Source organism: Mycteria americana, chromosome 2 (genome assembly GCF_035582795.1).
Source record: "Mycteria americana isolate JAX WOST 10 ecotype Jacksonville Zoo and Gardens chromosome 2, USCA_MyAme_1.0, whole genome shotgun sequence".
Lineage (NCBI taxonomy): Eukaryota > Metazoa > Chordata > Aves > Ciconiiformes > Ciconiidae > Mycteria > Mycteria americana.
This window is the reverse complement of record NC_134366.1, coordinates 27,500,668-27,517,083: the sequence shown is the minus strand read 5'-3', so window position 1 is coordinate 27,517,083 and position 16,416 is coordinate 27,500,668. Positions and strand designations below refer to the sequence as shown.

General features: G+C 41.4%; 1 protein-coding gene across 2 annotated transcripts in view; it reads right to left on the bottom strand.

Annotated features, from left to right (window-relative positions):
• Positions 1–16,416, bottom strand: part of LOC142405425 (putative acyl-CoA dehydrogenase 6) — a 94,658-nt gene that overhangs the window by 67,435 nt on the left and 10,807 nt on the right. For both annotated transcript variants that reach the window (XR_012774175.1, XM_075492831.1), the window contains exon 2: positions 9,762–9,882. Coding sequence is in view for 1 of the 2 variants with exons in the window: in XM_075492831.1 (XP_075348946.1) it covers positions 9,762–9,882 (121 nt within the window). In the remaining variant the exon portion in view is untranslated. The remainder of the gene's footprint in view (positions 1–9,761; positions 9,883–16,416) is intronic.

The following is a 16,416-nucleotide window of genomic DNA, read 5'->3' as shown; positions in this document are numbered from 1 at the left end:
AGAGAATAAAGAACTATGAAACAAAATTAATCTGGGAAAGAATAAAAAAATGTTGATTAGAACTGGTGAGTGTGAATCATCAGCCCATACATTCTTGAGCACTTAAAATACTACATTCATCACTTTTGTTTATCCCTGTGAGTGAAACAGCAAGAGTCCCAAAATAAGTCTGTTCAGCTAAAGAGTGAAGTGCCGTAAAAGTCGACCTGGACAAGCAGTCTGCGACGACCAAAGCTTTGGGGTCAGGAAGGTGCACCGGGGGGCATGGTGCTCCCCAGACAGAGCTTCGTGGCTGGGTCACAAACTGACGGCTGTCCTCTGCTTGAGGGAACCACACATGTGGGGGGACTAATGCAAATCTCTTACTGACTCCAAATCTGGGTGTGGGTTTCCATATATTCAGATGTTTGAGGCATATACCTCTGAGCACCTCAAAGCAGCTTTCCCACCAGCAAACCCCACAGCAGTAGCAATTACTTGACAGAAAAAGAAGTGAAGTCTTCACTGTAGAAAGCCTCCCTGTTGTAGCAAGTCTCCTGAGTAGTGCTTGTGATATCTCAGCACTGGGCTACAGCAGTATTATTTTAAATAGTAAGATTTGAAATATGAACTTTGCACAGAAAACAGGGACAGGCCTTTGAAATATGTTAAAATCAAACAACTGGGCAGCATTTGGCCAAATGAACTAGATGAATATTTCTTTCTTTAAAGTTTTATAGAGGTTTAAAAGAACAAAAATCATCAAAAACTTCTTCTCTATACACACAAATATATGTATAAAATGAAACATACTTTACTGCAGTATATGTATAAATTTGTAACGTATATACAATCATGCTTATCACTATAAAGTACTATTCAGGACAGTATTACTTTTCCGTATGGGGTATGCATTACATCTGGACAGCGCAGTTGCACACACCTGAGCCTCCACCTCAGTTTGCACACCCCACTTGGGAATTTACTTAATCCTCAGAGTTGCACAGCACACAGTAAATAATGCAATTCAAGTTATGATGGCACCAAATACCTGCTGGCCTCCCCACAAATGAGCCAGACAGTTGTCTTGCACTGGTCAGATTGTCCATCCGAAAGAACAAGTTTTGAAGTTTTAAAGCATCACTCAATGTCTCTTCACTTCAAAAACAATTCATGTGTTTCTAACATTTACTAATCAGCTGAGAAACTGAGGGTACATGGATTGATTGTTTGGACTGACCACAAAGCTACAAATCAGTGCATTATTTGGACTAAGCCTATAAAAGACTCTCAACATGGTTGTGCCAACACACCAGAGTGTAGGCTCCAAATATTTCTCTGACCAGTTTAATAAACTTCAGAATTATTTCAGAATAAAACCAATTTTTTAACCTCCTATTTTATTTCCTAGAGGATATCATGCAGTCTCTGATGTGCGTATAGTATTACATGAGGGTAAACAATGAAATAAAAGTAGACCTAAAAGCAGCATAAACATGAGCCCCGTGTCACATAACTAGATATGGTTAACCTCCAGGTTTGTTGTGAAGTGGTGACCTCTATTCCACACAATACAGCATGATTAAAAACACTGCAATTTCAGTTCTCTGCATCTTTACCTCAAAAGATGCCTGTTCCAGTCCATCAAATGAGAAAGCCGCAAATGGCCAGCTCTAACCTTATCTAAGTATTAAACCCCAAGGAGCTACATTCCTCATACTGCTATCCTTCCCTGACATCTTTTTATTACTGTGTAGCATAGGAAGTTATTAAGTGTTGTGTGCATTACTTATCCTGTAAGCAAGTTGCCTGTCACACACATTCACAAATACTGGGTCCACGGCTTTGCCTGTCCTCCTTTCTGGGAGGAATGCCAAAAAGGATTAGCGCTACGCCCAGGAGTCCAGTTTACAGCAGGGGAAGCCCTACAGTTGTGTTGCAAGGGTAACGACAAGATTCACAGAGGTGGCTGCAATGTTAGCTACCCGTCAGAAAGGAAGAGATTGCCAAGGCCTGTTTTTCACTTGTATGAAAAGGCACTTCACTGATATGGGGACCTCTGAACTTCCTTACAGATGCTGGAGTGACTACGGGCTTATGCAAGACCTCCAGGGATTAGACTATTAATGATGCTTATAATTTTGCATGAACTGAGTCACTAGGGATTAGAAATGTTACATCAGAATAGGAGAACCAAAACTGAACACATTTCTTTTTTTTTCCCTTTCATTTCTTCTTATTCAGCTACACATGTTCAGGTTTGCGCAGCCTGGACACCAGCTTCTTATCTTGCTCAAACGTTGGAGATAGAAACACTTACCTAGGAACACCACAGTTTTATTGCAATCTTGTTAATCCTCTCTTCAAGCCAGATGTCATTCAAAGTTTGTGATTTGGTTATTGACCTATGGGATCTGCAAACACTGACAAGTCAACAGCTCTTCAGAGATTTTCCATGTCAACCTCAGAATGACTGTTTCACAATATTTTTCCCCATTTCAGCCCCAGGAAAGAAGTCAGCCTTTACTCCCAGCAGTTAATAATGCAGAAGTGAGTGGGTAAAAGCAAATCAAGCCTACGTTTCACAAAGATAATTTTCCCATGCTCACCACATGGTGTACTGACATGTCTCAAAGTGTAAAAGGTGCATTTATACCTTTCAGGAAGCTTTCCAATTATGCCATCTGGGTATATGACAGATGTCAAGAATCTAGCATCAAATTTTTGAGACTGGGAAAAAACAGTTATGTGTAAATTAGAGAGACTTATAATACCGGAGTTATTTTAGTATAAGCTCATTCATTGGCCCATGCTTTGCCAAGAGAGAGTCTTGCCATTCTATCCACAAAAGTAAAGGATAAACTCAACTCCTCTAATGGAAACTCCCAAACAGTATGTCTTACTTGATAATCTCAACCCCTATATTCTTTTCAGGTGTTATAATATGAAATATTTCTGTAATCTATTCAGCTGCTCTCTCTAGTGTGCACTCTTTTCTGTTCACAATTATAAAATTAAGAACACCAGATTTTTAGCAGATTTGCCTCTTCAAAAACCCCCAAACCCAACAATTTTCTACAAAACTGAAGGAAATTCAAACCAAAGTTATAGACAGAGACCTTCAGAAGCATGGGAACAGGAGGAAAACAAAAACAAGAACACCCCACACAAGGATAAAACAAAGACGTCACAAAAGTTAATTGAAGTATTCAACTCAATCTAACAGTGGTTAGTGCGCAGCTTCTGAAACAGGTTGACCTCCAAATAAATGATCACAAGATACTACTAAGAGTCTTGATTGCTTCTTCCAGTGTTTTATCATAATGTTATGGTGAGAAATACCATCTGGCTTTTGGTCCAGTTCAGTGCCCACTAGTCAAATTAGTTCTCTCCCAGAGGTTAGATCTGACTCCTGATTCAACACCTGGACCTCAGAGCAGTATGCAGGTCCCCCTCTCATGTTTTTATAGAAGTAAGAAAACTATTATTGTTGCAACTTCAGCATTAGGGAGAAGAGAAAACTCTAGCTAGTGATGAGATTCATCTGTCCTGAAGCTTGAGGCATTAGCACGTAAAAAAGTCAGAACCAATTAGGCAGTAGATAGGACCACCATTTGGATTCTGGAAACCGATGTTCTCACTCTGACACTCCATTTCAATATGACCTTCCAACAACATCACAGCTGTACCTTTACTTCCCCCCCCCCCGGCTTTTCCATCTGCATTTCTGGACTGCATTCCCCTAAAGACACATACTTGGTATGTGAATCCATACAGTTTTGTGCAACTTTGAAACCTTGTTAAAAAGCCTCATACAAAGCACTCAAGTTGGTGCATACTTAAGCTAAAGTCAATTACAAGAGAGAAGGACGGACTCTCCTGCACCACCCGGAGCACAACCCCGCATGTCATGCAGAACAGGGACAGAACAGTGACAGCTGCTTGTGACTGTCTCTTATCTACAAACAGAGACTAAGTGCTCCTTCTCAGCTTCAAGACACCATGTGGATCTGCCAGTTTGTGCAAAGCCTGGGATACGCAGAAGCGAATTTGGCACGGCAAGGTATGCTGTGAGAGAACTGTGTGTCAAGAGCTCAAGCGCTGCTTAATTGCACATACGTAGCTGAGCGTTTGTTCCCAGTTAGATACTTCTAACATCTTCCAGGAAAGAGGCATTTTTAATTTCTTTCTCAATACCATTTTGACCTAACCTGTAACTACCAGTGGTACGCGTAGGAGATTTCAGAAATTCCTAGTCTGCCCCTAAGGTACTGGTATATGCATACCTGAACTGGATGAGTTACTGCTGTGTTCCCCATTACAAGTCACAGGTGTGAGGATTTGCCTTATCTCAAGTACAAAAGCAGAATCCCAGGAACTAATCCAATCCCTCTATCAACAACACATTTGAAGGAAGATTATCTCTTCCACAAAGACTTGCTGTCCTTCAGTAAGTCTGTTCTCTGCTGGATGTTTCTACAAAACTGCTGTTGATAGCTGAACAAGCTATTCCCAGAGGTACTGCTGCACTTCCTAACCAGCCACGAAGAATGAAGCACCCGTGTTTCCAAGTCATGTGCAGAGTCAAGAAAAACCAAATATGAACTCAAGCGCTCACTTCCTTGTCTAATCAGAAATATCTGATGATCTGTGAAGTGCAGCAAACAGCCTCCCCATTACCATTTTCAATTGCATTTCATTCTGCATTTGCAAGATGCTAGGCAGGACTTGAATTGTCAGCATTTCATAAAAGAGGAAGGAAAAAAAGTCTCACCCACACAGAACTTGTATCTACACATACAAAAACCTGTCTTCTTGAGATTTCAATCCAATCTACCAAATTAAGAAGGTCAAATAGGCACCTGAAATTTCTTATACTTATCTGATCGAGGTCTCCAAACCACTGCCATCCATCATGAACTTTGTCATCAATTTGATTCAAATAAAGCAGTGACTAATTTTGGTCTATCGTTTTTTAGAGGCTTATCAAGATTATTTCTTGATTGCAAACCAGGTATTTCTCATAGCTGGTAAACATTTCAGAGCGCTGATTTACCGGCTCATTGGTACCTGAAAACGTGGCACAATGACTTCTCTCTCAAACTCATAGAGCGCAACTATTATTAACTAACTACTACTGCACTCCCTTGTAAGCAAGAAAGAGATCAAGCGATTAGTTCAGCTCGCTATGCTTAAATCTACTAAACCAAGCACAAGCATTGCAGCTGGTCCACTCCTGACATACAGAAATGGTTTTGGGCAAATGAATTCTCTTCTGACAAATATATACCTTTTAGCTTCTATCCATAGATACATCTGAAAAAGTTTGTTTCAGTTACTGTCTCAGAGGCCATAAAACCCTGTTTCACCTGAACTACGAAGTCCCTTTCCAGTGACAGAATTCACTGCTCCTCCCAGGTCCTTCTTTTGCTCATTCGATATAATAATAAGGCTTAGTATTACAGAAAGGGAAAAAGAAAGAATGAACCCCACACACTCTTTCAAGTGACTCTCCACTACAAAACTCTCATAAGGTCTCATTTTAGCACAGAAATGTATACTTGTGAAGAAAACAACAAAATTAACCTTAGAGGATAGTCTAGATCTATATTCCCACATTCAACACACAGACACTTGCAATAAACAGGCTTTCTTAAGGAAAGATATTGCATCATTTTCCAATTGCAGTGTAATCAATCATTTGAAACATTTGTTTTGTTTCATGAGATGTTTATCTGGCTCAAGTGACAAGAACGTACTGCTTATTACTTTCTCCAGCCCCGTATCCAGCATACATCCCAGCAGTAGGGGAAGAAGACAGCGTAAAACTTACTTTCCCATCCATGTACGAGTCTTACCACATAGTTTCTTGATTTTGCTGATATATTTAAGAACATATTTCTGCAAGTGCACTGCTAAGTGTTTGACAGGAATAAATGAAGGCTACTATTTGGACACACCTATTATACTTATTTCTACACACTAATGCATTCTGCTAAATATTCCTACAGGACTGCCAGTGAAAACACTAATGAAATACCCAGAGGAGGCATCATTATCACTCATGTCTCACAGTGATGCTATACGAACATGCAGGATGGTAGACAAACTGTTCTCTCCCCTCCTCTTTGCTTTCCCTGAGCCTTTACAGGATTCCTGTACTTTTGCATCAGCTGATAAGAACAACTTTTAATCATCTGTGTCGGCATATGCAGGCACATAACCGTACGTTTTGAGCCTGTGTCTTTGGCAACACATCCTAAAATTTAGGAACAGCCAAGGCTTTGATTCATAAACCATAAGATCACAAATGACCACATAAATCTTTTCAGCTTTTACTCCAATATCTCATCTAATCTGCACATAAAACACTCCAAAGAATATGTCTTGCCCACTTCCCTTAGCAAAACAGACAATGGCCAACTACCAAGACTGTTTAAAATATTTCTGCTGCCTACCCTAATATTTTCTGCCCTTAGTTTTGGGACTGCAGTACCTCAATATCCCAGGAACTTTATAATTTGAGGAGAAACACACAGTAAACATAAATGAAGAATAATAAGTATATATAGACGTTGGGGTTTTTTTTCCCCCCTCAAACTAAATACTTCAGACTGAACTGAATGATTCTATAAAACATATTTTGCATAGAGCAAAAAGACACTTTTTACACATAAATAACGTTCACTTTTTCAGCATGTATTTTACTAGTAGGAAGAATTTCCTAATATAACAGAACAACACACGCTTTTTCCCCAAGGAAAACCAGTGTATGCACTAGTTTCGAGTTGTGTAAAAAATACCAGAGCAGGGAAATGATTCAAAAAGAAAAATCCTTCTCTGGCAGAGGACAGATCAGACAGTATAGCAAGTTAAATCCACTGATCATCTTCAGGATTCTCCAATGATGGCCTTGACCACAGTGTTTACATGACCCCTCCAACTAACATCTTGAACTACTGTAACTACAGCCCATATTCACTACAAGCATAAACAACTGTGAAAAAATATACAGGAAAAACCCTGACAAGTTTGTAGCCCACAACTGTTTATGGTGGGAATTGATGGAGCCTTTGCAATACAAATAGTGCCCCAAATCAGTTCTCCAGATAGAAAAAGTTCCCAATGATAAGGGACACATGTAAGGCACGTTCTTTTAAAAACCCGACTCCCATTAAGCAGCTCATTGTTCATAAAGGGAATGGTGTTTACACAGGAAAAAGTCCAGTTTCAACAAATCTGAAATCCAACAGATGTTTCCTTCTGTCCAAGCAAAACAAGTTTGTGACCCGTTTCTGCCCAATCAGAAAGCTTCGAAATTAATTCTACAGGAAAAAAAAAAGAAGGATACTTGACAGAATGACCCTGGAAAACAAAATCAGAAAAACTTATATTTTGAAATTGCAGTTGCTACTAAAGTGAATTCACTTGAAAAAATTTAGTCTTCTTTAAACAGAATGCTTTATGATCTGGGTTGAAGGGATATAACATGATAATTACAATTTTGGTTTGTGCTGGAAAGAGAAAGTAGGGCAGGTTGTTACTCACACAGCTCCATGTCATGAACACTCTCCTCAAATCAATTAACCTCCCTTCTCCAGACCTCTCCCGACATCCCCCCAAAACTCCCGGCTGCTCTTGGCTTCCTCAAATCTCTTAAGATCTCTCTTCCTCTGCACACAGCAGTTAAATACTAGAAGTGGCTGAGCAGAGTACAAAAGGTATATATATATATTCTTTTTTTTTTTTTTAATTAGTACTACCAGGACACACTAATCACAACCACAGCAGGCATAAGCACTTTGTAGAAGGATGAAGAATTTCAGGCTTTGCCAAAGTCCTGTTGTTGAGACTGCGTTGTTAGACACCTGACTGTTTCGCTTATCACCATGAGAAAGTTTTGGCACTTTCAGGATGTGCCTGGTGATACTACACGATTACAGAGCAAAGCTGGATCCGGTGATGTTCTCTTGCACAACCGAATGCTGCAAAGGCAGCATCTTACAGGGAGGTGGTGCATTTTCTGTACCCAACAATACCTTGCTCCAGAAGATGAACTGAGATGGACCACGTGTCGCTGAGAATTTTATCCAGTTTTTTATAGCTTTTATAAAATGCAGCTGCAGAGGCCCAACAAATTAGATTAACAGCTAGATACAAGTGTCAAAGCCAAGGCTACAATATTCTTAATCATGAGTATAACAAGCGTAGTCAGTGCATGCAGCCTTCTGTGCCCATCTTTGCCTCCGCAAGTCCCTTCTTCACTAGCTTTCACTCACATTATTTCTTGTCCTAGCTATTTTGTGAGCATTATACAAAGTTCCCACCTCCACAACATTTTATGCACAGCATGCTCAGCACTGAGGTTCCTTACCCCAGCCGAGGCCTCTGCATGCCCCAAGATGCATATAACAACACGACGGGGCTGTAACCGGGCAGCAATGCCACACCATTATTACAACCAACATGAATATTAGCAGTGTGAAGGAGACCCCACTGAGACAGATTTCAAATCTGCCTATCAAACAGTTACAGCAGAAGGTAGAGGTGGTTTTCTCCCTACCCCAGTAATCCTATTTGTCCTTTAAATAGAGCTTAGGTATAATCTCAGACTGTCAGCATTTTTGTAAAGAAATACCAGCTCAGACCTAATTGGATTTGTCAGACAATCACAGCTCAACAGTTCTGCGAGCTCCAACAGCTGAACAGCTAGAGAAAAAATCTTCCACGTTGGAATGTACAAGAATATGAAAGTTCATTTCAAGAGGAAAAATTTCCTCTGAAAGTAAGTGGTAAAAAGATATAATTTGTTCCACAGTTCAAACCCTGTCCCTTAGCAACATAACGATGTGGTGTGGCATAGCTAAGGTTGTGTGAGCTGCTCCATATAGATGATTATCTGCAGTTAACTGTCCAAACGTTGCCACTTCAGGCTGCTCCAAATTCACCACAATTGCCAAAGGTTTGCCTACGCAAACTTGCTTTTGTTTTAAACTTTTTAACCATGAATAAGAAAATGGGGGAAAAAAACCCAGAGAATTATGACAGGAACACGTAACTGTAGCATTTGAAAAGAAAACAAGCATATATTACATTGCATACAAACAAAAAAACTAGGGGAATATGTATTTTAGCTGAAGAGCAGAAATACCTCCTATTCCTCTGGACTTCTTGACTTTTTTCCTCACCAATATATATATGTACACATGAAACTTGCTCTGTCCTTGCTGCGTGTATCATCAGCTTCTTGTTCTGTACATGCTTCTGTGGGCTGGAATAGTGCACTTTAAAGACAGTCTAGGATATAATGACCTAAAACCCACACAAACCTCATCCTCTGAATGAAGAAGACAGAATACATTACAATGTTGTAGAGGTTACAGGTTAAGGAAGTGTAATAGGCCAAATGTTACAACACTTTCAATGCCTTCAAATTGGGGGTTCTTTAATGAAGATTGAGATTATTCCATACATGTCCGGATCCAGAAGAAAAGTCATTATACAGATTGTACGTTGAAAACTGAAGTGACATTCACTTCACTGACTTTAAAGTAACAGCCATGCAGGTTTTTAACATTTATATTTAGGAGAATATCAACTTGAGCACTCAGCAACATAATTTGCTGTATTTGCACAGTTGGTAACCAGCACACCTGTGACTGAGGAATATAAGTAAACTTTGCACTGAATTCCAAACCATGTTTTGATCTGGGGCAAAAGCTATTTGAGATAATGTAATGAGTCTATCACCATCAACACTCAGGAGTTATACACTCTCCTACCTGTTGGCTTATCCACACCGAGGAATCCAGCCTGTCCCAGGGTTTTAAATACTTTATGTGCTGGGAACTGTCCTTCTTCTTCCCACTTGTCCACAAAGGGATTAATCTCCTTGTCGATGATCTAGATTTGAAAAATAAATTTTAAAAGTTATTAACACAGACATTCCTACAGAAACACCTTTAAAGTGTTTTAGACAAAAAGTAGTTAATTTAAAAAGAAAAAAAAGTACAGGGAAAATTTTGAAAGCACATTAATTTTCTTACTTCCTGTTAGATGTCCTTATTCTCCACCCACCCACAACTATTACAACAGATGCAATGAGGCAAATATAAGTAATTCTTTCAGCAATTACAACTACTACAAGAGGAAGTCATCAGGGCTGGTTTAAGCCTCTCCAAGACGTATGGTGAGGCAGTTCCCCCTCACCATTTGTTACCTTTCTGGGTACAGTTTCTAGAAAGTGGCAGGAAGGGAAACCCGGATTGTCCTCAGAGGGACCTTGCCAAAGAAGGTTAAGGATCTGCTCATGATGACCACACACAATACACAAGACATGCAAGTAGGAGACACCTCATTTCCCCTCCCTTTGCCTGAAACACTCTAAGGACATTAGCGCTGTTCAGAGCACTTGTCTCCAGTCTGCATTTAGACTTCCCTGGGGTCTGACAACACACGTACTGGAAAAATCTGGTCTTCTTCCAGATTTTATAGCATTTCCAAGTCTAGTCCCCGGGCAACTCTCAACTGGGCTATTGCTGCACACCTTCCAAAAGTCAATGTCCTGAGCTGCCTGGCTACTGCCCTTGCTCTGTCTTCCCTTCCCCTTGCCGTTGTCAGCAAAACACATCTGGAGTACAGCCACTACATTCAGGAACACTTTCAGGTTTCAGAGCACAAGGGTTGGACGTCTCACCTCACGAAGTCCCAGGTTTCCAAGGCCATGGGAAAGGAGCAAAATGGGCAACCTGTAGTTTTGCAGCCAACCTCTAAGCCTGGGAGTAACTCCCGAACAGAGCCAGCTCCGTGCCAAACGGCCCCACGCTGCAGGGTGCACCGGGCCTTCGCGCTTCTGCCACCTCGTTCTTGCTCCCCGTGCCTACCAACCCGGCACGAGGCAGACGCGGTTTCAATGGCTCTCAAAAGGAGTCAGTTGTACAGTGCTCACCCCTGCCTACCTCCACAAGCCAAACCAGGGGTTGGCACAGGCTGCTTCTGCCATGCCGCCAAGTGTGCCATACACCTGGGTCAGCATGTACAAGAGGGTCTAAATGCAGACAAAAAAGCCACCCTCCTTCCCCCAAACCAAACCTCACCAAAACAAACACCAATTCCCAAGAGAAAGTTAATGCCTTTAATCCATGACCACAATTTTACTGCTACACTGTTTCACGAAGAGAGAATTTATTATTTTAAGAACTTACTCCTCTTAGTCTTTTCTCCACACTAAATAAACAAGTCCTGTGGTGCTAACTATTTCTTGAGCTGGAAATAGACTCCTCTCCCTCCCAAACTGCTGTGCTCATGAGACCCTGCGGAGCCTTCTTCCGAACTATCTATTTATTGCACATTCTTTGGAGAATTTCAGCCCATATATGGCTGCTTTCTGCTTCCCAGTCAGCCACAGAAATAAGGATACTTCACTGTTGGTAACAGAAAAATCACTTTTTCACTTCTCTCACCAAATTCTGAGAAATGTATATACTGAATGTTCAGTTCATTCAGTAATTATCATCTCTCTCCCTTTCTTATACTGAATAACGTAGGCCTCACAATCAATAGTAGCAAAATACTCACCAGGACACTATCTAGGAAAGCCCACATTTAATTTCTATACTGCCATATCCTGCCATAGATGCTCAGATTCTAGGATGCTGACCCTCAATGCTGAGTTACAAGTGGTGAAATATCTTTTTGACTGTTTGTAGTAACATTGGATAACCTCTTTCGGGCATTTCCCTGGATGTTATGAAGTACGTACAGAAAGTTATCCCAGTGTTTTGATGGATCTTGGCAAAAGTATGAAGTGAATGTACTAGCAGAGTTTTGTGCTTCTTATGGCTGGTACTGGGCCAAATGGTTCACAGCCTACATAAAAAGCTACCTTTGAAGTTAAATGGAGTCAGAAGAATGACTAAGGCATTAGAGAAGTGGTTTTACATTTACATTTCTGCAAAATATGACCTGCTTGCTCCTGTGCCTTTGAGTAAAACTCAAAGTAACAGAGCCAAAGTTTAATTATTACCAGATGAAGTTTGCCATGTCGAGTAAAACAAGATCTTCCTTGCATGACACAACAAAGAAATGAAGACAGCCTCGCTGCACAAACCACAAACAATGCATGCCTCTAAGTTCAAGGAAAAAAAAGAAAGAAAGAAAAAAAAAAGAATATCACAGTCCAGATACTGATATCCACAGTTGTTTCTTGGCCACTGGACTATCCACTTTAAACTGTATTTTTTGCAAAGAAATGAAATAGGTTTTGTGAAAAGCTTTTTACACTTTAAACACAAATTGTTTGCAAAAATCACACATGCCATTTGCAATCATAAATAAGACTCTAAATAAACTAATCTACTTTCAGGCATGCAATCTCATTCCTTTAAAAGTATCATTCCTCAAAATAAGCCTTCAGAAAACACACATCCTTCGATAATTTGTACAGAGGGGAGGAGCAGGCCGTGTGGCAATCAGAGGCAGACGGCTTGGATGGGAGAGGGGATTTGGGGAAACACCTCCCCTTACACTATCACACACAAACATAACCCACATTGCTGGAGAACTGCAGCGCTGGTCAGCTGGCTGATGCTTCAGTACTGATTATTGGATATTATCATCCCTTCATATAAAAGCAAACCGAAACAGAGATATTTTCAAAGGGCCAAGCCAGCAATGACTGAAGGAACACAGGCAATTACAGAACGTGTGCTTAAAACATTGCTAAAGACAGGTTTATGCGGATGCAGATCAAATAGTGCTGCATATCTAACCGTTTAATTTGCCCCTTCCCTTGGCTTTGGCCACTTCCTCACATCTGTGCCCCCAGAGAAATATTTCATGCTTGAATTAATGTAAATCTTGACTAATTAACTTTGAATGAATTTAAATTTTTGTGAATGCACACAGCTTTTAGAAGCAAACACTAAGAGCTGCAGGCACAAATTATGCAGGCACCTTAACCTAAATCATAAGGTACACATGCAGTGTTTGACAAATACACAGAAGCAAGCTTTCAGCAGTAGGTGAGCAGCTGGTCTGCTTATTTTTATATGCTTTATCATGAGAAATGTGGAAATCATGGGTGATAGCATTTAGACTTGCATCACTAGGATACTGACTATAGCAAGACCTAAAACTCCTCTCAGTAGAAATATTTTAACACAGCATACTACAGATGCTATCTGACAGATATTCCCAGCCACGAAGGAAATCTTTTCACCTGATCTAGCAGGCCAAATCTCAATGGCATTTGGGATGTAAAGTTGATTTAGGAGCCACATGTCTTTCCCACCTGCTGATAAAGTACCAGTAAATCACAACAGAAACGCTGTTATTTTCCCGACAGCGAGGGCACAGTAAGTCTCATGTATAGGACTGGTGTTTGTCTCAGGCTGCTTCATCCGAACCGAACCATGAAGATGCACACCTAAAGGACTCAGCTCTGGAGGCAGCCTTGGTTTAGCCTGCATCCCAGCGAGAGCTTGGGCTGCTCTCCAGGGAGCCTCCAAAAGAATGGCTTCAGGGCTGATATCGGCCGTGAATTATTTCAAAAAACTCTGTGGAAATTTGCCCAATCGGAAACTGATTGAGCCAACAAGCTCACTTTGTGTTGAATGATGGTAAGAAAAATAAAAGTGTGTTTATTTAAAATAGTCTTGACAAAGTTTTGTGAAAACAGCACCTGTAGCTTCCTGCCCAGGAATGGGGAAATGCAGTGGCAGGGTTGGGGAGGGGCTAAAGACAGAAATTCAGATTTTTTTTTTTTTTATAGATTATTCTAATTTCTCTCTAAAAGAGAGCAATGAAAGTACCTCCCAAAAACATTGCCAGATAGTTGTGCATTTTGATTATTTTCCACTGGAAGTTAGCATACTATTTAAATGAGAAGAAACAAAACCACACATTTGGGGATTTTCCTTCACATGATGCTCAGTATTTTGTGCTGATAATGTACCAGCACCTACCCAGAAACATTAGCAATTGCCGTTTAATTCTCACTGTATTCTAAAATAAATACCCTATTTCTACAATTGAAAACTCTAATTGAATTAATTTGAGTACTGAGAGTGTGTACAGATGTCCTTCACAGCAATTAAAGATTTCTTTCCATTATTCATCAGCAAGTTTACCTTCTATCAAGCAATTCAAATGAGAATTTAAAGGCCATACCACTTCTACACACAAGTCCTCTTATATCTATCCCTTATAATACTGTACAGTGGCAGTATATTTCAGCACACAATTAGCAAGATGATGAATCTCGAAAACAATAAACTGAATTCTTACAAAATGATAGAAATTTTTACTAAAGCTTCCTGTGAGTTATACTTAAGCTGACATTAGACTGACTTACTAGAAAAGCAAGAGAAAATGTCTGAGAAAAAGGGATTTTGTACTAAGAAGATTAAATGGATTTAGTGGTGCCACATAACGGTACCATATTACGTTACGAGGAGCGGTTTTTTTTCTCCTTTAAATCAAGTTACAGTAATTGAACTTAGCTCTATTAATATAATAGCCAAAGATGACACAATTAATGGGCTCTTTAATGTAACAAAAAAGCAAATAAATAAGCAACAAGCCACTAATGACAGTTCCTCAATGGTTATATCTAGACATTAGCATAACACCAACTTGAAAGGAAGGAGGTAACATACCAGAGAGCCCTTTGCCTTCGACACCAGCAATAACTGAAGAAAATAATTAACAGCCTGCAAAACAACATTTCTCCTTGTAGTTTCCTTCACAACCACCGGCAGCAACGACTGCACTGCGAGACAACTTGGCGTCGTAGGGACGCCGGTGCTGAGGATGAGGCAGCGCTTTAGCAAGACGTAAAGCAGAGCTGAGGTGGTCAAACCCATGGGCCACCCGTGGGTGCTACCAAACCTCGCTGCCAAAACCCACCCCATGGGTGCAAGACAGCCAGGACCCTGCCGGCCGCCATGCTGCAGCCTGTGCAGGGCCTCTCAGCTGCTCCTCAAGGAGGGCCTCGTACATCCAAACAGCAGCTGTTCATTTCCCACACGTTGGTCTCCATTTGGGTCGCCCCCGAGGCATGCACCCCAAGCACACCAAAATGAGTTTTCTAGTGTATATTCCCTGATTCTTCTCGCTCCTGGGCTTGGGGGCCATGGCCCTCCTCGACCCCCTCATAACTCCTCCAAAGCCCTAAATAATGTTTGGTGGCCAAACCTTTCCCAGTCATACTCTCCAGAAAGGTAGGGAAAGGGCACAGGGAAGAAGACTGGGATGTGGAAACACATTCAGGACAGAACCGGGGGTGAATCCAGGCAGGTGAGAGAAGGAGGTTAGCTCCTCGTAGCTGCTACCTACTAGAGAGGCTGTGGAGAGACTGACGCGTCTGCCATGGCACCTCGCTGATGAGGACGTCTACCGGCACACGGTGGGCAAAGTGGGGTCCTGCTGTCCCTCCCGCACTCCTGAGGTCCCTCCAGCGCTGGCAGGCTGGCAGCTACTCCTGGGCTTCCTGTCCCCATGACCCATGCTTAGGAGACCCTACCAGAAGCCAGGAGGTGCCCGAGTGCCCGGATCACCCAGCCTGGACCTGCAGCAGTCAGTGCCCCGAGGGAAGAGGCAATCATTCGGTCTCCGATGACATCACGTGCAGAACCAGAGGCAGTATGTGACTTAGAAGACCACAACAGGTTAAAAATAACCCCATGGCACAAAGATGGTTTAACCACACAGCAGGCAGAAAACGTTCCTGCAGTGCTAACCTTGCCTGCTCATACAAAATTATTTAGTGCCCTTTCTTCTGGCAACCAAAATCCAGTATTACCAGCTTGCCTGAGGTCTGAAGTGATCTAGAGGGCAAAGCTGCAACCTACTCCTTCCTCTTTCAGGATGCATCACCACAGGGTGAAGATTTCCAGGAAGTTTTGCAGGAATGTTTTCTGGGGATTAGTTGGTTTTTGGTTGGTTTTGTTTGGTTGGTTGGTTGGTTTTAATACTAATTGAAACAAGGGGGATAGCCCTCACTCCTCCTCTTAAAACATACACGCTCTCATTAGTTAGGACTCACCTAGGAGATCCATGTAAAAAATGACTCACCGCTGCGCAAGGGGTCCTGTCAAGGTAGCAAATGTCCTAGATGCTGCCAAAACACTTCTCCCATTTGCATGAGGAAGGCAAGTCTCCCTCTCGCCCACAGCGTGGAAGATGTGGCATTCGGATACAATCTGCGGATACACTCGACTACCCAGCCAAACGTACGATGAGACACCTGGGCAAATGGCTGTCTACAAGAGTTGTCACTGAAGAATTTGCCGTGTTTGAGTACGGGATGTGGGACTGGGCCTCAGTGATGATACGGAAACTTCTGTACTCTGAGCCGTCATCCGACTGTTGCTGGAAACAAGCCAAGAAAACATTTTCCACAATGGTACAAGGGTTGAACTGAAAAAGTTCAATTTA